Genomic DNA, 24,610 nt, shown 5'->3' on the forward strand with positions numbered 1-24,610 from the left:
CAAAATAAACAAAAATATCTTCTCCACCCTCCCTAACCCAGTCCTCTCCTTCTCTCCTTCTCTCCTTCTCACACACTCCAACCCATAACCAAGCCTAAAAAAAAGAGTCCCACTAACCGATTCTTGCTCTTTTTCATCCAAATGGCTTCTACTTTACAATCTATGCTCTCTGCCAATTCTTGTTATACTTTCATTTCTCCTAGATTCTTGAATAACCACCAAAAGACTAAGAAGCAAAGCTGTGAGCTCTTCAGAGTCAGAGCTTCCTCTGATGACTCTGACTGCAATGATGAAGAATGTGCTCCTGACAAGGAGGTATTTTTGTACTATTTTTTTTTTCTCTTTTTGGTTGCTTAGAAAATGTGTGTGGGAAATTTGTTATAAAAATAGTATGTAGATTTACTTCTTTTATTGTTTCGTTTGTGTTTCTATGTTTTTCTTGGGAATCCAAATGCAATAACTTGATGGAGTTTAGAAATTTTTGTTTTTTGGCATTTGGGTATTTTTGAATAATTCAGAGGTCGCTGGATGGATGGGATGAATTTGGGTTAGTAATATCCTGAGAATTTTCTCTGAAATGCTTCAGATGAATTTTCTTGCTTTGGCATGAAATTGTTTTGGAACTTCAGTGGTGGTGGATTAATTGGAACTTTGCAGTTCTAGTGACTGCTGAATCTCAGTCTGAATTTTGAAAAAATAAGCCTTTATTAGGAGGAATTAGACCAAATATTCAAGGAAGGTATCAGTTATGCTGCAAGTATTGTAAATCTTGGGGTTGATGTAGAAATTCCTTGCTCATAAAACACGTTTTATAATTTACATAAATTTTTTTGAGAATTTTGGAACAAATTTGAAGTGTCTTCGATATTTCTACAAAGTGGTGGAACCAACAATTGAAAATTTGGAAAAATTTGAAGTGTTTTCAGTTTTTTTGTAAAGCAGAGGAACCAACAACTGAAAATATGGAAAATAGTGCAGTAACTTCGTGCAGAATAAGCCAAGAAAACTGTTGTCTAATAGAATTTTATTTTTGAAAATAATTGTGATTGTTACCAGAGAATTGTTTTTGAAAACGTTCTCAAAAAAATCCTAGATTTGCGAGGTTTATCAGTGTGGAGGAGCAGCCATCACTATATAGAAAATTGTTGCCTTTTGGACAACCAAGAGAAACAGGGTCCTAACTTCACCAATCAGGTGGTAAGACATTTGAGCAAAGCTTAGTTTGGTTAATCTAGACCATGGATCACAGGCCTCTTGCCTGGCCATTATTGTGTTGCTCTTTAGGCATAAGATAGTTGTTTCAAACTCATAACTTCTTCTGTTGAGAGAAGTTCCTAGTGAGTGCTTGTCTCCACTTCTCTCAGATGTCTCTCCCTCTTCCCCACCAAACAAAAAATAGAAAGAGAAAAGGAAGGGAACCCACACTATGAGAGGAAAAAATGGCTGTTTCTGTTGGTAATTGGTTTTGTCTGAATTAAACTTCACCACATATTCCTGCGGCCAACTAGGGTTTAGCTTGTAGGAAAAAGAAAAAATTACAAATCTGGGGTCGACATCCCATTGTGTAGCATCTGTTACATCTGATTGCAACCATGGTCGGTATTGATTGTATGGAATGATGGTATCATTTCTATTTAACAAGAGCACCTCCCAAAGTTTGAGCAGCACCAGCTTGAACTATTTTTTTTATAGGTAAGGATCAATTATATTAGAAGTGCCTAACAAGAGGGTGCACAAAAGCAACAGTACCTGCTTGAGCTATATCATCACTTGCTATTTTGGTGGGTGCTTGGCCTGGATTTTGCATCTTATCTAAGTTCCCTATGGAATATGGAAAGATAAGTTTAATTTTTCTTTCTTTCTTTTTCAATATGGAGAATGATGAATTAGTTTTATGGATGACCCTCTTCTTCTTATGACTACCTTGACCATGCAATTGTTTTGGCTCAAGTGCATTTGGTTTCCAGGGTTCTGCATGAATCTTGTCATACAAAATGGCTATTCAGCTTACATTCACCAGTTAGGAGTTCTAATGCTTTGCTTGTGGTTAAAACAGGTTGGGAAGGTGAGCATGGAATGGGTAGTTGGGGACAAGACCAAAGTGGCTGGAACTTTTCCACCTCGCAAGCGGGGTTGGACAGGTTATGTTGAGAAGGACACTGCTGGACAAACAAACATATACTCGGTTGAGGTTAGTTGCTTCAGAATGTCTAATCTCCTAGGCTTCTATTTACATTTTTTTTTTTTTCACTACAAGAAACATCATGCCAAATTAAAAGTAGTGTTTTGATGTCCATAGAGTTTGCTTATATTGATTGAAGGGATAAAATAAAGGTTCTGCAATTATTTGTTTAAAAGTTTTTTGACTTCAGGGTGAATTTTCTGGGTAGTACAAGTATTGAGATAGACATGATGGTTTTAGCAAAGTAATTGACATGGACAACAGAATCTATTATAACATTGGGGTCATGTCTAGAGGCCATGATCATGTTTAAGGTGTTTCAGACATTAGTCCAAGGAGTGGCAGAGAAGGGCTAGTGATTCGGATGGAACTCCTTGATAGGAGTTTCTATTTGTTTTCCTTTACCAAGACTTGTTTGTTTTCTTTGTTTTACAATCTATAGGCAAGGTCTTATTATTTGCACTTGGGTCTAGTCTGAGCTGATTAATTTCCATTATTCCTGTATAAATCATTTATATAAGGACAGACTTCTGTGATTGTTTCAGAGTTCATGCAATATTTGATATTGCTCTTAATAGCATGTCCAAATCATACCAAACTCTCCCAAGTCCTAAGAATCATTACCTTAACCATTAGACCACCATTAATAGGTCTATCTGTGGTTGATAGAAAGACCATATGCCTCATATTCATCCCATGATAATGAATTTTCCCAATTGACAGATCATGGAAGAACTCCAAACTTGTAATCCCACCATCTAACGTTTCAAACTTATGCAGCCTGCAGTTTACATAGCAGAAAGTGCATTCAGCTCGGGCACTGCAGGTTCTTCTGCTGATGGATCAGAAAGCGCAGTAACAGTCACTGCTGGCATAGCTGCTGTCTCAGTCGCTGCAGCTTCATTAGTACTTTTGCTGGTTGGCAAGACCCCACCCCAGATGCAGACAACAGTAGACTATTCTGGGCCATCCCTTTCTTACTACATCAACAAGTTTAAATCAGCAGAGCTAGTCCAAGCCTCAGTGCCTACAGAACCTGAAGCCTCTCCACCTGTACAGCCAGAAATCTCAGCTCCAGAAATCACAGGTTGAGCTTTCTTAGGCATCTCAAGTGGGCTTTCTCTTTCAACCATAACAACTCAGGGAAGATTTTGCCTCTACACTACGAATGTATATCTATTTTATGATGAGAATATATATACACATATGGGGGATACTGCAGTTCTGAAGATATATTAATATCAGAGGGACAAAAAAATTCATTCACATGAATGGAAAATATAATTTTCTGTGCCCTTTTTCCCAAATCGACTGGTGAGTTTGCATTTGCATTTTTTGATGGATGGTTTTATTTGATGTTATTCATTGATTGATGCAATTTATAAAGGATGTGTTTGGTTTGATCTTTTTATTGCCTCTTAAGGTTTTCAGAGATCAATTTTATGGTTTAGAAACAGTGCTTTGAGTACATCATCGAATATAGTAAAGCAATTTTGACATTAGTTATTAAAGGAAAGAAGAATTTATAATTCATCAAATAAAATAACAAAAACGCTTAAAGCATTGACAAACTAGGTTTTTTTTAATAATTTTTAGAAAATTTTTGCTATAGAACTTTTAGAAAATGGTTAATTTCATTCAATTTCCTTGAGGTTTTAACTAAATATATTTAATTCTTATAGATTCGAAATTTCATCATATACTTTTCTTATTTTGAGTGAAATGGGAGACGAGTCAAAATAAAAAATATAAAAGATAGGAAAAGTATTTGATGAAATTTCAAATCAACAAGGGTTAGATATATTTAGCTGAAACTTCAAAGGAAGTGAATGAATTAACACTTTTTATTTTTTAGATTTTTAAAGTAACTAAATATACTTGGAAATGATAAAAATTTTATTTAAATGTCATAATATAAATATAACACCATCATTAAAACTTACTATTTAAATATACTGTTTTAGTATCTATCATAAAAACACTATAAATAAGGTAATATATATTATTTTGTTTTACTGCTTGTACTCTAATTTCAATTATTTGTATTATTATACTTTGATCTCATTTATTTATATTTTTTTTCGATGACTTATATTTCATCATACATATTCAATGATCCAAATATTTTATTCGATTAGTATCACAACATTTTCCTTTCTATTTTGGATATGCTTCTTGATTTTGTTTTTGTTTTTAATTTTAAAAACAAGAAATAATATTAAAAATAGTTATTAAAACAATTTTACAACTTCAAATTTTAAAATAATATTTTAAAAACTAAGCAAGTCTACATTTTTTATAGGATTTTTTATTTTTTTATGGAAGTTTTATTTTTAAAAATAAAAAATAAGAAGTATATTCAAATGAAGCATATCAACTGTTATAAGTTACAAAAATTGATTATTGATGTGATAAATTAAAGCATGATTTGGATAACAAGAAATACAAAGAGGAAAGATTTTTTTTTTTCCTTTTCTCTTGTCCCTAATGATATTTTGTTGGATAAATTTAGCGAATATTATAATTAAAATAAATAATTGATTATTTACACTATCAATAAATATTATGTCTATATTTAAAAACTTTCAAATTTTATTTTTTTATAAAAAAATTACTACTATTTTGGGTTTGTGACATTTTACAACATGTGTAATTTATCTTCATCGATAAGATCAAACATGGGAACATCTATATTTAAGGTAAAACCCACTAAACCTCTAAATCTAAGGTTTTTATGTATGTATGCTTCAAGTTTTCTTTAAGATATTCTTAAGAATAGTTTACATGCACCCTAAGCAGTCCAAGGATGGGATTTGAGTAATCAAAGATTCTCAATAATTAGTATCAGAACCCTAAGTTAGGATTTAACATGCTAGAACTATTATAGGATATGTTAACTTTGTTTTGCAGGGTTTATTATTCATCTTATGTCCATAGGGATGAATATATGATATTAACTAATATCATGAGATTGAAGGTAAGTTATTATCTAGTTGTACATCTTAAAAGAAGTTTAGGAATTTTTGTTGATGTAAAACTTCATTCTTTTAATTCCTAGACGGGTTGTGCGCTTTGGTTTGAAGGAGCACAAAAAAATTTCTTGGATATGAATATGATTTAAAATATTGGAAAATATCAACGATTTTTCGTCGAAATATTGCATGTTGAGAGGGCCCGACACGAAATATGGTATGAAAATCTTGTTGCTCTAATTTTTCGATTATCGACAATATTGTCGATATTTCACTAATTTTTTAATATGTTTGGGGAGGGAAAAGTGTGTTTTCATGCATTCATATATATATAAAAAAAAAATTACAAAATAGGAACTCAAGTTTATAAAATATAAATTTTAAAGAGCTATTTAAAAATAATTAATATTTCATGCATTTTTTTGTTATCAATTGTAGTATATTTGACCATCCAGGTACTTACATGTTCATGGTATAAGTATCACCTTTGACCATTTTAAATACTTTCTTTAACTGATGAGCATATGAAATTTGAATTATTTTTAAAGAACCCCTATTTTACAATTATTTTTTATGAGTGCATGAAAACACATTTTCGTTTATTTCTTGAAATATTTAGATACTCTTAGGCTATATTTGGTTAGCCTAATATAGCATGAGATAGGATATAGTATATCATATCCTATATTTGGTTAGTAATGAGATAAGATAAGTTATCTCATCACTTATCTTATCATATCTTTAATCAAACATGAGATATGATAAGTGGTGGGATACATTATATACCCTCTATTTTTCATCCCTTTCATATGGGATATGTTAATCGCATGGGAAGATATGAGATATACATATCTCATGCATAAAAAAAATTATTTATTTTATCAATTTTTTTATTTTTAATATATTCATTTTATAAAATAAAAAAAATTATTATAAATTAAATTTACGATTAAAAAAGAAAAACTAAAAAAATATTTATAAAATAATATTAATATATGACATATAAAAAATATTTTCATATATTAATTAACATAAAATAAAATAAAAATTGTAAATCTTAAATATTTTAATCATAAATATTGTTAAACAAAAATGAAATTTCATTTTTTTAAATAGAAAATATTTGAATGTGATATAATTTTTATTTTAAACGTGGAAAAATAATATATATTTCATATTTTTTTTATTAATTTCACAAACTATATATATATATATATATATATATATATATATATATATAATATAATATAGCACACCTCATTGGATTTGTTATTTTAAAATATTATATTCATAGAATATGTATATTTAAGGATATCATATTCCATTAAAAATCATATCTTATCCAATAAGTTATGATATCCTATGATATATAAATCATATCCTATCCTATCCCGCCAACCATACAGTAGTCTCATTCTTTAATTTAATGTAACACAAACCCTGAATGGCATTCCTATCATTTCCACCTTAACTCAAACCCCTTTCTTTGCTCTAATAATAACCGTCTCCTGCTCTGCCACATCACTTGCATCCCTTCTCTATATTGCGCTGTAAAAAACTCTCGAACGCATAATGTAGGAGAGTGGCATGACATATAGGTCTGGTCCAATTCATATCCCGTTCTTTATTTTTATTTTTAAAGGTAATTGTAGATCCCTCTTTTGGATCAATATACACTTGTTTTTTATTACTATTATTTATTGCATTTTATTAGATTATACAAGGCTCCCGTCACTATTGAGGGGCACCCGAGAATGAGCTAGGTATTTTATTTGGGAAAAAAATTGAATGTTGTTTTGGAGAGAGGGAGGCGATGGGGGAGGAGTAGAGAAGAAAATGAGCAATAAAAGGGAGTTGGAGGAGATTTTGAAGAACAAACCAAAGAAAAATAGAGGAAGAAGCCGGAACAGAGAGTAAGCAAGAAAAGCAGAGGAAAACTTACTTATCTTTAGAGGATCAGAGGAACACTTCAGGTATGGTGTGGACCCGCATTTTTCACGTGCGTCCCCACTCGATCGGCGAGACTCGCTTTTTATTATTTGTGAAAAATTATTTAGTTTTAGAAAAGTCGGAGTCGCCACTTATTTTATTTTTATTTTAAAGGGAAAATAAAACAAGAAAGAAAAACCCTAAAAAGTGACTCCATAGTTTTGGAAAAAGCATGTCTTTGGGAAACCTGAGTCTAAGTCCGGGGATCAGATTACTTATTGGGAAGGTACCTTTAAAAGGTAGCACCCCTCTAAGCCCTATAAAGGTCTCTACTGACAAAATTAAGGGAAGTGTGGCAATTAATCGGTTAATTATAGATACCTAAATAGGCTAGGTGATTTTAGCGAGTGGCATGCCAAAACACAATCAAATTGCAATAAAGGAGAGTTAGGGTGCGTACCTGAACCGCTCTTCAAGCGCTATCACAAAACATAAAAGTTAGTGTAGAAATGTAGCACACAACATTTGTTTTATTCAAGCAAATCAGGCATATATCAAGACATCCAAGAATCACGTCAAATATGGATATGGTCATCAATGGCATACAAGTCCATAGAGTTCTAGGAAATAGATGAGAAGAGAGCGTACCTGGATAGCAAGCCAATACTCCTCTATGGGAATCAAGGTTAACCCAATAACAAATATAAAACAAATTCAAGCATATCTCCAAGAGGAATCAAAATCAGTTAAATACCAAACAATCATCTTTAAAATCAATATTAGTGAAGAATATCAAGAATGTAGGACCCCCCACCAAAGTCCATATTACTTTTGCACCAATTGATTCAATGAATTCCATTGTTTGGAATCATGAAGTTTGTTCATGCTTGTTGAAAATCAAGAAAATCATGAAAATAGTTAAAAATCAGATAAAACAGTGAAAGTGCATGCCCGAAGGAAAATGGCAGCAAATAGCATGTTAAAATTGGGATTTTATACCTAGATGCTCCTAAGATAGATTTTTTCAAAGCTGGGAATATTCAGCTGAACAATGGTTTCAAAATTCAATTTAAAACAGTAAATTCCCAATCAAAGAAGTAAATAGAGGAGAAGGTGTATGTAGTAAGGTTGCCATGATGGAGTGGAGTCTGGAGGTTCTGGATAGAAGGGACCGATTCCACTACAAAAGTGTTCAACTGTCAAATGCTTCAACTTAAGAGACATCTTGATTTGTAAGCTCGACTGGACTCTCTTCAACATAAGCCAAATACTGAATAGAAAGTTTAGAATTTCCAGTTTTCTGCATTGAGAGGTTTTCTGCATTCTGCTAGTTTTCAATTGATTAAGCCTTTCAACTTTTACCTCAATCTGCCATAATGTAGTTTGATTCATGTGGCCTGTGGTCAAATAAACCATTTTCTGCATACTTAAGCTTCCTGTGTGAAGACTTCATTACTCGGAGAGACATCCTGACTACTTCGAATACATGGTTCAAATTCTGCTGTTTTCTGAGGAATTCCAATAGAGAGCAAGAGTGTTTAGATACCGTTCTTAACTTCTGTCACACACGGAGACTATTTTCTTTCTGTCTTAAACAATCTGTACTGAACTTGGTTTTCATCTTTAATGATGGTGTTTGATCTGTATTTCTATTAAAAGCTCTACCAATTCCATAACAGTTCCAGAATTCTGCATCAATTGGTCTCTTAGCTGGACAAACGAATAAAGTCTGTATGTGCTTCCTATTTATTCGTCAAGAGCAAACTAAGGATACCCTTGATGTGATAGGCAGCTAGATCAATTTCAATCTCCACAGGTACTGAGTCCTTTTGCTGTCCTGAACCCCATTGCTTTGAGGTCAATATGCTTGATAGCATTTGATTTGGCTGTAACTCGATTTTCGAGTTCTTAGTTTTCTTTTGCTGAAGCCAAAATTCATCCGCTTCTCAAGTGTCTCTAGAAATTAATCATGCAATCTTGAAGCTCCAGTTTGTCGTGTGTCTTACTCTTCCCACTCACAAAGATTTAAAAAAGTCTGAGCTACTCGAAGAGCCTGATATCTGTCAAAGTATGTCGAGCTAAAGGTCATGGAAACGAGCCAATACCCTCCCCCTTCTCTTACTCTGCTTCTGCCACAAATCAGTCGTAAACAAAGTCTGTTCGGTTTCATAGAGTACTAATAACCAGTGTGTCTAGGTGATGCTGGATGCTTTTTGTAGACTAGGGTATCGTATAGAGCAGTAGGCACCATTTCGGAAAACTGGGCAAAATTAGGCCCAAGCAATAGCTTGAGTAGGACTTCAGTCCCTGATTTTTTTCCACAAATAATCAGCAAGCTTCATGACATTCTAATATTCTGTTAACTAGAGTAGTCACATGAAAGATGTCAAGTTGGACGAGCTGTTCATTATTGATGTTTACTACAACTGAACTTATCAAAGCTCTACAGCAAAGGCCATCCTCTTTTCCCCCACTTCAAGCTGCGTAACTATCCTCCTTGCGATATCAAGGCCGAATTCTTCACTAGTTTGCATTCTCACAAGAAGTGTTGACTAGTATGGAACCTGCTCAGCTATGGAATCTCCAGGAGAATGACCTAGGCTCTGCACAAGCCGAGAGAATTTCAATAACACAAGCATAATATCACAAAGAGCGACAGAACTTCTGATTCCCTAGCATCAGGTACATTCCTTGTGTAGTCACCAAGAACAGGATCAATCATTGGAGAAACAAGTTGCTTTCCAATTTGTGACTGATCTTCAGCCTTGTAAAAGTTGTTTCTAGCATCTGAGCCATCTGTGTTGCCACCTTCATGCTCGGAACCATCATCATCATCTTTTGGACCCCTATGATCGTTGCGAGGGTGATTGAAAGTGACGAGCAGGTTTCAGGTTCCCTTTGGAAATTAAATACACTTTACTAGTTTCAATCTGACTGTAGAATTGATCAGCTATAGCAGTGAAACATAATTCCCTAATTTCTCCACCATCAACTCAACAGCAGCTTCATCAAGTGTTAAAACATCACCACTGCCTGTTCCCCACACTAATAACGAACATCGAAGCTTCCTTTTTCTTTGTCTTGCTATCCAGAAACAACCATTTTTAAACAAGTATAATCGACTGAAAGGTGCCCTCTTTCAGGTTTGTTGTATAAATTAGTTGCCCTTGTTGATATGATGTTTGCAAATTCAATCTGAATCTGACCATTCAAAATACCCCAAATCTTAATTTGTGCATCTCCATAACTGATGCCAAAGAAGTCCAAAGAGGAGCCAAAGGTTGTTAACAAATCTTGAGAAGCAGAGGGTTGGCTTCACTGAAAGTGATCTATGGTCCCATAAAAATTTCTGGTTCTGGTATTTCAAATAATGAATTCCTCTCTGAAGAACTGGACTGAGCATGCTGCACTTCGATCCCTTGATTGATCCATCTTACGAAGGAGTTCAAGCACATTCTGACTTGATTGAGCAGTCTCATTTCGGATATAGATACCAACTGATCTGGGAAAAACCTCCTTTTCCATTATACACAGATTGTACTCCATCAACAACCACCTTTGTAATAGGCTCATTCCTCGTGGCTTCAGGATCAACTCCTGGTTTGGTTTCTGTTTCTTGTTTCTCCTCATTATTAATCAGACCAGCAGTTTCACTTTTATCAGTACGAATATCCCTTCAGTACCATCCTGGTTATCAACCGTAACAGCAACTCGGACAACAGCACAGTTTCTTTTATAGTCATTGCAGAAATAGATGAATTGTTTCCTTTATATGTCAGAACTGGACCATCCTCTGTAGTTGATTCCGTCACATCATCACCTACGCTGTTATTGCAAGCAGCTCTTTTCTCCTTCATTAATGCCAGGCAACCAATGAGTGTACCTCACAAAGCTCTCCAATCTGCCAGTCCTTCTCTTGCATGGATTAAATTATCTGTAGTGGGCAAATACATCCCCATATCTCTGACAAGTGCCTCTAAAGTTAATATATCGTTCTTCAAAAGGTAAGCTACAGCGTCCACACTTGCAGCCTACTGCCTATGCGTGCACCAATTACAGAATGGGGTGAAGATCCTGATGTTTTTCAAACTTATTGCTTATCTGATCATGAGCTCTTCATCCTCAAATCATATATTTTATTTTTGCATGCCTACAATGAAAGGAACAGGGGCACCAAGAAAATCGAACATCTTCCTTGGTAAAAAAGGAAGCAATAAGCTCTGCCATTCAAATGAACAAATCATGGGAATAAGAGATAACACTGTGGCCAATATAACACCCAGATTTGAACACGTTATTACCACTTGCTTTCCCAACAATACTCCTTCAAGCAATGCAAAACACTTTCAAGGGAAAGAACTTGACAAACTGTTGCTGTTGTCCATATTGATAGTGCAAGAGCTTCCTCGGCAGCAGCTAACTCGACATTGGCCTCAACAGGTTTCAGCGAAGGATGCAATCTTATGAAATGCGCAAAAATTGGAGGTCGATTATACTCAATGGCCTGCAGAAGTGTTTTGAGTTATGTCTATGCTGGAAGATGGACAAGACTGCCTCTTAACTTCACTTCGAACAGCTGGAATTTTTGGACCCTTACGGTTTGGATGGCAAGGCGGCTCTGCTTTGGAGAACCGTGTCTGTCAGTTGGACCATTTTCTATGGTATTAATAGGAACCACAAGTGAAGCATGAGCCTTGTTAACTGTAAGAGCAGTTTATTGATGGCAAAACGAGATTATGGGAATCCAATCATATTGTGGCAAGGAGAATATTAGGATCACTATTTTTCATCTTTCTTTTTAATAATGACTCCAATGGCAGGGGGTCTCCAGCGGCTGATTCGTGTTCCGCCAAATATTCTGTTCAAGTATGAGTCCCTTCTAAGCTGCCTGTATTTTCAGAGCCTTCACGTCGATGTGTACGTATAGCATTCCTGACACCATGAATAAATACCCCAAACTGCTCTCAGGACGAACACCATAAATGGAATCAGATTGACATCCATAACCATTTTTCTGAAATTGGGGTTCATAAAATGAAGTTGTAATCCATTTTTTCAGCATTCTTCCTCTTTGATCCACCTTGAAGATTTCAAGAGTTGGATATTCATGATCCAAATGAGTGAATCTTCCAGCAACACTTCAATACTAAAAAAAAGAAGAAAAGAGATCAGAATGTTCTACTTCCTCTTAATTGCAGTGATTTCATTTAGCATTCTGCTAGTAGTGAATAGTTGAGAACATTATGCTTGAAGTGCTTGAATTAAGGACACTTCAACACCTCAAATCAAGATAAGTGGCTGTAAAATAGGACATGTTCAGTCTTGTTTGAAAGCTGAGGATTCACATCAGCTTTCACGTAAGACTACTGCACACCTATAGGCAATGGATGCTCGGAATGGAGAAGTATTGGCATAACCATTAGCATATATGGGAATTGCAAATTCTGCTTCAAATACAAGCAACACTTCCAACTTCCCAGGGAAGACAAGATCGAACAAAGACCACAGCTCAGCCAGCTTGTTCTGAATTGGTGCACCAGTCTTTATTATACAATGAACAACCTACTACTGCTTATGAAGTATGGTAATTTCAGCATTTGGATTCCGAATTCAGCGTCATTCATCTAAAATTGCATGACCCCATTGCTGCTACTCATATCCCTTGTTGGGAAAACTGATTTACCATTCAAAGTCCATTCATTACTCTTCACGGCTGTCTACAAAGGCTGTTGCTCTATTTTGGCTGAAGGTGATATTGGATAATTATTAAATGCAGCAGGATATTTCACCAGCGGTAAAGTCAAATCTAGTAATGATGAGAAACCTGTTTGTATCCTCTTCTCATCCCGAAAACCATAATTCATGAGAAGGTGCTCAAGGCCCGAACAAATACTACGATCTATCTTCGAGGCATCTAGATTTTCGTCAATGCGATGATGACTGATGAACTTCAGATTAACTGATTTGTTGTTTAACTTAGGATTATGAACCCTTCTTTTATCACCATTCTCATTACTACAGGATACGCAAGAAGCTCATCTAGTAATAACCAGTAGGTGAACTCTTGTGTAATTGCTGCTGAATCTAAGGACTATACAATTGTTCTGGTCCATTGATGTACATCTGTCCACCAACAAAAGTAGGAAGGGAATATCCAATTGTTGATTATGCTGAAGTTCTGAGCTCCGGGTTTGCCTTTCAGCATGAGCGTTTGCTGGAGCAATACTGCATAATTGAGATATGAAATGTTCCTCCAAAGGAGCCATAATAATGGCTTGACCATTATTAACAGCACGTGCAGCAACAAGAAGCTGGACAGAGTTATCACCATTCATGTTGAAGTCATCCTCCATCAGTGACCTAATCTGCACTCTGTTTTCCATTGCTGCTTTCTCCATTGAATTTCTGGGCTTGCATCTTTAAGTTGTGAACTGATTCCACGATCCTTAAAAAATCTGGAATAGAAAATAATCTGGTCCGTGAGCACTGAGTTTGACTTGAATCGTTCTCAAGGCGTCGTTGATCCAGCTTGCTTCGTTTAATTTATTGGCTATAAAGCCAACGGATTTCCATATCCAATGTTCCCACATTCACAACTAAAGGGATCTTCTTCTCTATCATGGCGTTAAAACAGAACCGTCACAGGCCATGACACTTCCAACTACATAATCTGCAACCCCTGTTGTTGTGATGCCCAAAACTCCCTGTATAAATCCCCCATCTGACAAGATCCTCCACTATTTCAATTAGGTTCTTCAGAATATCACCATAAAACTGATCATCAAATTAAGAAGCTAGAGCATGTGCAGATCCCCATCATAAAACACAGAAACCAATGCATCAAGGCCCTGACCAGGAAAACGGATACAAGAGTAGCAAGCTGGACGTCCAAAAAATATTCTTCTGATTTTCACTTTTCTGCCCGGTTCTCTCCTCTGTGCCTCTCCTCAAGACAAACCAAGAATTTCCCCCAAACCCAATGGATTTTAAATTCTGACCCCATGGCTCCCACGAACAGAGAACAGGCATGACCCAAGAGGAGCCAAGCAGGCAAACAGACTGCTGGATGAGGTCCCTTTTCATGTTTTAATCAAAGGGCCAAAAGCAGGTGAAAGAGGCAGGGGGCAAGAACATGATTCTCACACATTACGCAATGAAGATGGATCATATTGAAGATAAATCTCAAGGAAGACCAAAGATGCAGTATGTGAACAGGGTAAAATCTAGTCTATCCATAACTTAGAAAGCAACAAGCAACAAGCAATGTCCATATATCCAATGTTCACACCCAATCAGCAAAATAAATACTCAAAACCATCAAAGAATCATCAAGAATAGAATAAGATGAAGCATAGGAAATAGCTGAAAACGCACCTGGGCAGTCTCGGCTGCAATGGCTCGGCTTCTGGCTATCTTTCTTCTTCCCTCCGAAGACAATTCCCGGATCTGTGATGCGTGCTGGTTCACTCCTTCTTTCTCCTTTCTTCCCCCCAAAGTCCCCCAGAATCCTCTTTTGCCTGCCCCCCCTTTCTTTAATTCTCCCTACCAAAACTCCCATACGTGCTCTCCCCTTTTCCTTTTTAAAATTTTTCTTTATATATGGCAGCCCCTTCTTGCAGAATATTTTGTTTCCTTATTTTTTTAGTCTTCTCCTTCAAAAGCAAATCTTCCCAATTTCGAATTCCCCTCCAAAACCTTCCAAGGGGAGTCCCACTTTCTTTAAACTCCAATGGTAAGTTTCCTTGCAAAAGCATGAAATTTTTGAAAGTAAATAATTGAATGAGTAACTAAATAAGTAAACAAACTAGAGGACAATAATAAAAAAAATATAATGAATAATCAGGTTAAGAAAAATATATAAAGAGGAAGAAAACAAATAAAAATAAGAGTGATTAATAATCATAAAACTAAAACTAAGAAATTAAAATAAACAAATTAACAAAAACTGGGCCCCACGAGTCATGCAACCGTGTAAGTCATACAATAAGTGAGTCTAAAAGTGCCTAATGGGTCAAGTGTGCCTAAGTAGGCCTAGAGCGGTGCCTAAAGGCCAAGTGTATCTAAAAGCTATCCTAAAAATGAATGAAAAGTCTAAGTCTAAAATAGGGCTGCCAGGGGTCACAATAAGGGATCAAATAATCCCTCAACCAAAGTCTCCAAGGTGACTCAGAAAAAGGTAAGTGGTGAGTAGTACTGGGCCACCAAGGAACTACTGTGGAGCACTGAAAACGAACTTAAAGACATGTGTTAAAGGGACAAAATTGAGGGTCTACATATGGTTTCTTTGCACATTTCTTATTCATTTCTCCTTATTATCATTGTTCTTCATCATCTCACCCTACTACTTGAGTATGTTAACCAAACTTTTATAAACTTTATGCGGAAATAATTATTTTAAAAAACAATTTTAGATACATAAAACAAAATAAATATAAGTACTAAAATAAAGATCATATTCTTACCTTGATCCATGATACCAATAACACTTTTGAAGTGAGATTGAGTCACCTTGTGAATTGGATTATCAAGGTCTTCAACTCACTATTGTCATATAATGGATGGGTCACTTGTGTGGTGTATATTGTTAAAAATAAAACAATAAAATGACATAAGAATGAGAGTGTGGCTTGGGACCTCAACTTATAATTAATCGTACATCTCTTAGTCTTCCCATCAAAGACTATATAGGAGTTATACTCATTATTTACTCTTATTATGTATAAATTAATGGGTAATGGTGGGTTATGAACTTGAATGCATCTATATAATTGCATAGGTTATACATTTCTATTTTCCTCTATTACTCATAAACATAATGTACAAAATAAATTTCATAATGATCGGGTTACAAAAGTTGTAACACCACATTCATATAAATTAAATTTTCTAACTCCCCATTTGTAATTTGAGTCTTCCATACATAAGACTCTTGGATGCCCAATCAATTTATTCACTTACCTATCAATTGATACCCTTAAATAATATTCATACAAATATAATTATATATGGCCACACATTATAGGAAAAAAGCTAACAATCTCCCACTTGGCCTGCATAATTATATTTGTAATGGATTAAAACATAATATGGTCATAACAATTTCTCAAAATAGGCATCCTTTACTTTAAGATTATGTTTCATGGAACCACTAACACCAAATCATTGAAATGATTGGATCACACAACAATCCAATATTTTTCAAGGATTATAGTACTAGCACCTCCATTAACATGAATCAATGACTTTTATGACATTAGCAACATTAAGGTGATAATGCTAATTCATTCACATAATGGTCTCATCAACTTTTAAACATCTAGATTGTGCACAAAAAGGATGTATAAAAGTAACATAATAATCATCAATATATCATAATCAAGAACTTTATTCTCATTATAATGTGATCACATACATTACACTCTTAATCAATCTAAAATTGACAAACTTGCCACCAAGCCCATGCACGCAACATAATCCATAAACAACTTAGGTGGAAGACCCTTTGCCAATGGATCTGCCAACATGAGTGTATTTTTAATATGTTCAATAGAAACAACTCCATTTTGAACTTTCTCCCTTACAACCAAATACTTGATATCAATGTGTTTTGATCATCCTATAGTCTTATTATTTTTAGAAAATCAAATAGCAACACTATTGTCACAATTTATTCTCAATGGTCTCATTATCGAATCAATAACATGAAGCCCTGAGACAAAGTTTCTCAACCATATTGCATGACATGTGGCTTCATAACATGCTACATATTTTGCCTCAATTGTAGAAAAAGCTATCAATGATTGCTTATGGCTCTTCCATGAAATAGGTCCATTTGATAACATAAAAATATAGTCAGATGTAGACTTTCTGGTATCCTTACAACCAGCATAATCAGAATCAGAATCAGAATAACCATTAATCTCTAGATTATTTGTTCTTCTGTATTTAAGCATGTAGTCCTTAGTCTCTTGCAAATAACACAATACTTTCTTAACTGCTTTCTAATGATCAATACCTGGATTACTTTGGTATCGACCAAGCATGCCTACCACATAAGCTATGTTTGATTGAGTGCAAACTTAAGCATACATGATACTCCCTACTGTAGAAGCATAAGGAATTTTGTCCATTTGTTTCTTTTCAAGATCATTTTTGGGACACTAAAATTCACAAAATATGTCCAATTTCACAACAAGAGCAACACTACTAGAATAATTTGAATATTTTAAGATTTTTTTCAAAATAGTTCTTTTATGATAATCTTAATAATCCACATGACCTATCTCGATGAATTTCAATTCCTAACACATAGGATGCTTCACCAAGATTTTTCATATCAAAATTCTTGGATAAAAATTGTTTGGTCTCAAAAATCATTCCCATATTGTTGCTAACAAGCAACATATCATCAACATACAATACAATAATACAAATTTTGCTCCCACTGATCTTAAGGTATATACATTGATCCACTAGATTCTCTTTGAAACCAAAAGTGATGAGAATTTCATGGAACTTAAGATATCATTGTCTAGAAGCCTGCTTTAGACCATATATGAACTTTTTAAGTTTACATACCATATGTTCCTTGCCTTTATCCTGAAAACCCTCAAGTTGATTCATATAAACCTCTTCATGCAAGTCACCATTCAAAAAGGCAGTTTTAACGTCCATTTGATGTAACTCTAAGTCAAAATGAGCTACTAAAGCCATGACTATTCTTAAGGAATCTTTCTTGGAAACAGGAGAAAATGTTTCCTTATAGTCGATTCCTTCTTTTTGAGTATATCATTTTGCAACTAACTTGGCCTTGTATCTTTCGACATTGCCCTTAGAATCATATTTGGTTTTAAAAACCCATTTGCAACCAATAGTTTTAATTCTTTTGGGCAATTCTACAAGATCCCAAACTTCATTATCTTTCATTGATTTCAACTCTTCTTCCATAGCATAAAGCCATAGAGTTGAATTTTCACTATTGATGGCTTGATCATAAGAAGTAAGATCACTTTCCAAGCCAACATCATAATCACACTCATTAAGATAAACTTCGTAGTCATTTGATATAACAAGTCTTTTCTCTCTTTGTGATCTATGTAAAAATATTTTTGTAGTTGGGACATTCTCATTTTCATTACGAGAAACCTCTTGAGTCACACCATATTCCGTCATTGGTGTTGATACTTCATTAGACGTTAACTTTTTAAGCTCAATTCTCCCACTAAAATATTCATTTTCTAAAAACACAGTATGTTTAGTTTCAACAATTTTAGGACCCTGGCCCTGACAATAAAATCTATAACCTTTTGATCTTTCAGGATAGCCAATGAAATTGCAACTTATGGTTTTAGAATCCAATTTCTTTATTTGTGGGTCAAAAATTTTAGCTTCAGTTGGACATTCCCATACATGTCAATAATTCAAAGTCGGTTTCCTACCCACCCATAACTCATAAGGAGTTTTGGGTACAACCTTACTAGGAACACGATTGAGAATGTGAACAGTAGTTTTCAATGCTTCACCCCACAAAAATTCAAGGTTGAGTTACTCATTATACTTCTCACCATTTCAATTAGAGTACGATTCCGTCGCTCTACTACACCATTTTACTCTGGTGTTCTAGGCATTGTGTAGTTTGCAATGATACCATGCTCTCTTAAAAATAAAGCAAAAACACTAAGATGTTGACCTGATTCGGTGAACCTACCATAATATTCACCACCTCTATCAGATCTTACACTTTTAATTCATCGATTGAGTTGATTTTCAACCTCAACTTTATAAATCTTAAAAATATCTAATGGTTCAGATTTTTCACGAATAAGATACACATAAGAATACCTTGAAAAGTCATCAATAAAACTAATAAAGTACTTATGTCCATTGATAGTTGGAATTGAATAAGGTCCCCAAATGTCAAAATGAATACATTCTAACAATTTAGTAGCCCTTGAGGCACCCTTTTTCTTAACCTTAGTGTATTTTCCCTTTATGCTTTCAACACAATAGTAAAATCAGAAAAATCAAGTGAAGTCAAAATTTCATCTTTAATAAGACGTTCCATCCTTTCTCTTGAAATGTGACCCAATCACTTATGCCACAATATGGATGAATTTTCATTCACTCGATTTCGTTTTTTAGAGAATTCATACACATGATAAGATAAAAGAGACTGTGAATATTTGCAATCTAAATTCAATGAATAAGGATTACCATGTAAAGTGCTAGAGCTAACCAAACAAGAATTATAGAACAAGGAAACTCCATTATTTCCAAACTTTAATTCATAACCATAAGAATCAAGTCTTAGAATTGAAATTAGGTTTCCAGTAAAAACAGGAACATAAACTGTATCTACTAAATCCATAATGAAACCAATATCCAAAATTAAACGAAGAGTGCCAATAGCCTAAATTTCCACTTTTGTTCAATTTCCCAAAGTAATGGTTAACTCTCCTTTACTTAGTCTCTTGCTTGTAAGGTATCCTTGCAATGAATTCGTTATGTGAATGCTTGCACCAGTGTCAATCCACCAAGAGTTTGGTGGTATATCAATTAAATAAGATTCATAAGACACTAAGCATTGAGTTTTACCTTTCTTTTCCAACCAAGCCTTAAAGCCAGAACAATCTCTTATTTTGTGACCTTTCTTGTAGCAAAAATGACATTGTATTTTATTTTCGTCATTTTGCCCATTTTGAGATACATCATTACCTTGCTTCTTTTTCTTACCTTTACCTTTCTTAAAGGATTTTTAATTTGGACCAATAGTGAGGTGAGCCATATCGGGTTTTTCCACTTTAAGCCTCTCTTCTTCTTGAACACTCATGACAATTAGTTCACTCATTTTCCACTTATCCTTCTGAGTATTATAATTAATTTTGAAAGGACCAAATTGTGAAGGAAAGTAAGTCATTATGAAGTGAACAAGAAAACCTTCAGAAATTGCCATGTTCATTCCTTTCAATTGAGAAGCCATATCACTCATCTTCATGATGTGCTCACGTACACCACTATGACCATCATATTTCATTGTTATCACTTTGATCATAAGAGTACTTGCCAAGGACTTGGAATTTCCAAAAAATTGTTCTTCAATTGATTTAATATAGCTCATTGCATTATCTGAATCCAGGATTGCTCCACGAATTGCAGGAGTGATTGAACCTTTCATAATCATTAGACTCATGTGATTAGAGCACTCCCACTTTTCATATAAACCTTTTGTTCATTAGTACTTTCAGAAGTAGGCTTTGTGGGTGATAAATCATATAGATATGACATAATTATTAAAATAAAAGTATTGAAACGTAAAGAAGTTTAATACCATTGGATAAAAACTTCATCAACCTTTATTAAATTCTTGTCATATAATCAAACATGGTGATGATCCTCCGTCGGGTTGATCAACACTTGTTTCATAAGTTGAACAACACACACACACACACACACACACACACACACACACACATATATATATGATCATCTTTAAACAAACAAGTAAATAAACATACATACTAGAAAAGTTATTTCTTGAGATTTCCATAATCACATATTTAAATTACTAATGATATTTTTGCAACTTTTATAAAATCATGCAATATATATGATTGAAATCATGAAACATTGAAAATGTGTGTTACTACATCATTCATATGCATCACATCATATATATTTTAGTTGCCCATAAGATCAAACAATAATCAAAAAAAGAAAAAATATGTTTTATGATCCAAAATTGGTAGGCTCTGATACCAATTGTTAACCAAACTTTATAAACTTTATACAGAAATAATTATTTAAAAAAAAAAATTGGATACATAAAACAAAATAAATATAAGTACTAAAATAATGATCATATTCTTACCTTGATCCATGATACCAATAACACTTTTGAAGTGAGATTGAGTCATCTTGTGAATTGGATTGTCAAGGTCTTCAACTCACTACTGTCACATCATGGATGGGTCACTTGTGTGGTGTATGTTGTTAAAACTAAAACAACAAAATGGCATAAGAATGAGAGTGTGGCTTGGGACCTCAATTTGTAATTAATCGTACATCTCTTAGTCTTCCCATCAAATACTATATGGGAGTTATACCCATTATCTACACCCATTATGTACAAATTAATGGGTAATGGTGGGTTATGAACTTGAATGAATTTATATAATTGCATAGGTTATATATTTCCATTTTCCTCCATTACTCATAAACATAATGTACAAAATAAATTTCATAATGATCGGGTTACAAAAGTTGTAACACCATATTCATATAAATTAAATTTTCTAACTCCCCATTTGTAATTTGAGTTTTCCATACATAAGTGTAGACCCCCATTTTGGGGCTCGGTTTCATGCACTTTCATGCAGCTTGCTTTGCCAAGTGTCGCAACCTCAGGAGACCACATGGCATCTTTTAATTGGCTGCTATGGAATCAGATATTGCTTTTAGAAGACCAATCAGAGATGGACACCCGGGGGGTTGCTTTTCAGAGGAGGCGATTCTGTTGAGAGAGGTGGCTGGCAGCTAGAGGAACCGGGGGGTTGCTTTTCAGAGGAGGCGATTCTGTTGAGAGAGGGGCAGGGAGAGACGAGAGAAAAGTGGGAGAGGCTACCAGAGAAAGCTTGAGGGGGAGGACTCGTTACAGAGGGATTGAGGTTTTTTTCCTAAGGGGATTTTTGAGGGAGAAGGAGAGCATTATTGAGGAATAGCAGAGGAGCTTCTGGTGAGGGAGATATTTTTGGTAGAGAGAGCTTTTGGAAGGAGGCAAGCTGCTAGAAGGAGGGAGAGAGACTCATTGAGAGAGGAAACTTGATTCCAGGTTGCTTAAGGAACCAGGTATGTACTCAGTTTTCCCCACACCTCTCATTATTCACTGTTTTCTTTAACATTACGCTGTTTGGAGGTGGATATTGAAGGCCACTGGTTCGTTGGTAGAAGTATAATCCTGCATTTGTGTTTGCCTTTGTTTATCTTAATTGCTTCTGCCTCTATTGTGGTTATGGAATGCCCAACAATAATGCCCATAGTTGTATTGATGTGTTTCTCTCACCTGCTCAGAGGATTCATGGAGAATCCATGAAGTGAATCCTTATCTGAGGATTGTTTTCTTTTGTTCTCTCTCATACTCTGTTCCTATGTTTTTTTTCTTTTCTTAGTAATGGCCATTCTATTTTATTTTTTCTTCCGTTCGTGGACCATATTCTGTGAATGGGCTTGTGAGAGAGGAGATCTGGATCTTTGGCGTTTTCATTGGAGATAGTTGATGGGAATAAATTCTGGTTTGAAGAGAAAGAGAGAGGAATGGCTCCGGAATCTTACATATGGAATGTTTGATTGTGGAAATGGGTAATATGAACATTTCCATAAGGCTACAGAGGTGGTTAATGGCATCATCACTGAGCAGGGTGGAGAGCGTACTGTTTCAATGGGTCTTGGGGGTGATGACCAATGTATTGAGGGTGACTTCACTGCATGACTTGAGTTGTTGTGGTTTGGGTAGGATCAGTTGCTTCGGGATGAGGATGATGCAACAACTGTTCATACCTCTTATGCAGCTGCTGTGTTAGAACATGGAGTTGCATTTCCTGATTCCAAAGGTGCATCAATGCAGGACAAGAATTGGGATAGCATAAGTTGTCATACTGTTCATGATGCTCAGCATCCATGCAGAGCTCCTATGGCTGTGAGGAAGAAGCTTCATATCTCTTTCATCTCATGGATGCATTCCCAATCATCGAGCTCCCATTCATAATCATTCATCTCACTAACTCAATTTCCATACCCATTTCATACAACCCACTCCACTATGCCACCTTTTCTCTCTCATCACCACCCTCATATACCCTTTCTCTCTCTAGTTTTCTCATACCCATATCTCTCATTCATTCCGCTATTCAAAACCTCTCTCGCTGAATCCCTCATGCATCATACACCTCATTTCACTCATACCCTTTTCACCATCAACGGCCTAACCACTCTGCTTGTTCCATCATGTCCCATATATGCATTGTCCATATCCATCCACCCGTATATCCCCTTTCATAATATCCGTTTCTCATTCCTTTATCATCCTTCATTATCCACTATCTGTCCTTCACCGACTTGAATCCTATGCTCACCCAGGAGCATGCAGCTACTTTTCTTCATTACCACCAATCCCATGTATACGCCCTCCTATCCTTTTCAAGCCAACTGGTTCTGATTCTCCACACTCACAGAATCGGTCCATCCCGTCCTAGACACCCTCCTCCAACTCCTTTCCAGCATCTTCCATGCAAACTGAAAGCTAAAGCTTGGGAGCTCAGCAATGTAGTGAAAACGTAATCAGAGAAACGAGTTTCAGCATCGAAGGAAAGGCATGCGTGGTGAATTACCCAGGTACAGAGCAACTGTTGAGGTCATCCCAAACTTGAGGAGTAAGGGAGTAAAACCTGGAAGTGGCCCATATAAACGTTCAAAGGATTGAGACTTTAATTCATGCTGTCGGTTACTTTTTTGGACCTCATCATGGAGATATTGTCCCCGTGTTGATTAATTATTACATGAATGCCTCAGAAGATGATGAGGAGCCTTAAAAGTATGGCTTTTAGGTCCTGAGAATATTGCAATCGCCTCTGTCTTCTCTAAAGTACTTGTCTCCGTCATGACTTGTCCCCTGAGTTTATTCGTCCAAGGCTACAAGAGCAAGGACAGGTCCGGAATTCAGAGAAGCGCTATTCGGGTGCTATTGATTGTATTGAGTTATGGCGAGGATGATTTCGTTGTTGATGCTGAAGCTGAATTTGAGAAGCTTTTAGGAGGACTCAAAAGTTCATATATACATGGTTGGGGATAGCTCTGGGGGCAACATTGTTCACAATGTTACTTTGAAGGCAGTAGAGTTCGGAATTGAAGTATTGGGAAATATACTACTGAACCCAATGTTTGGTGAGCAAAGAGAGAGCTGTTGGTCGCTTCAGCTCTCTGATGAGGTTGTGAATGAATTTACGCTTGAGATGCCCGGAGAAACCTTTGCATTCCCATAGTGCCATGACAAAGTCACACTTGCAGGCACATCTGGCTTGATTGAGGAGATATCTCAGTTGGAAGGGTTTATTAGGAGCTATGTAAAGCTGCAGCTGGGTTTTCTGTCCAATCTCTCAGTTACTGGTGTATCCAATCCATCTTTTGCACTATCTCGGTAAATTCAAATGCTTCTCCTCAGAGGGTCCGCTATAGTGCTCTGAGTTTTGTTATGGGAAACGGAATAAAAAGACGTGGGGTTATTGTGTGTGCAAAGCTCTATGAATCAGCGTGCCAAGTCAGAAAAGTTTGAAGATGGGTACCTAATTTTCTTTGGTCAACTTGTTAAGGAGTACATTGTTTCAGCTTTGAAGCGTGCTTTCCTCAGATATTGCATCCTTAATATCAAGGTCAAGCAAAGCAAGCAGGGTCCCACAACACCATTGCCTGATTTGGTTATTGGTCAAGCATCCAATCATACCTCATCAGCAAAGATCATGCATGGACTTTCAGCACA

At 35.5% G+C, this 24,610-nt stretch overlaps 1 protein-coding gene across 1 annotated transcript; it reads left to right on the forward strand.

Moving 5' to 3' along the window:
• LOC117927512 (protein MAINTENANCE OF PSII UNDER HIGH LIGHT 1) lies at positions 1-3,489 on the forward strand. Its single transcript, XM_034847042.1, has 3 exons — positions 1-315; positions 2,057-2,191; positions 2,963-3,489. The coding sequence occupies exons 1-3, from the start codon at positions 142-144 to the stop codon at positions 3,272-3,274; spliced, it is 621 nt and encodes a 206-aa protein (XP_034702933.1). The 5' UTR covers positions 1-141; the 3' UTR covers positions 3,275-3,489.
• Positions 3,490-24,610: the final 21,121 nt, after the last annotated feature.

The sequence above is a fragment of the Vitis riparia genome, chromosome 13 (genome assembly GCF_004353265.1).
Source record: "Vitis riparia cultivar Riparia Gloire de Montpellier isolate 1030 chromosome 13, EGFV_Vit.rip_1.0, whole genome shotgun sequence".
NCBI classification, from domain to species: domain Eukaryota; kingdom Viridiplantae; phylum Streptophyta; class Magnoliopsida; order Vitales; family Vitaceae; genus Vitis; species Vitis riparia.

What these genes read in the sequence shown, in the direction of transcription:
- LOC117927512 (XM_034847042.1), top strand. Translation starts at nt 142, where the DNA reads ATGGCTTCTACTTTACAATCTATGCTCTCTGCCAATTCTTGTTATACT. An exon ending in AATGTGCTCCTGACAAGGAG is followed by an intron (nt 316 to 2,056) that starts GTATTTTTGTAC and finishes TGGTTAAAACAG; the next exon opens with GTTGGGAAGGTGAGCATGGA. An exon ending in CAAACATATACTCGGTTGAG is followed by an intron (nt 2,192 to 2,962) that starts GTTAGTTGCTTC and finishes AAACTTATGCAG; the next exon opens with CCTGCAGTTTACATAGCAGA.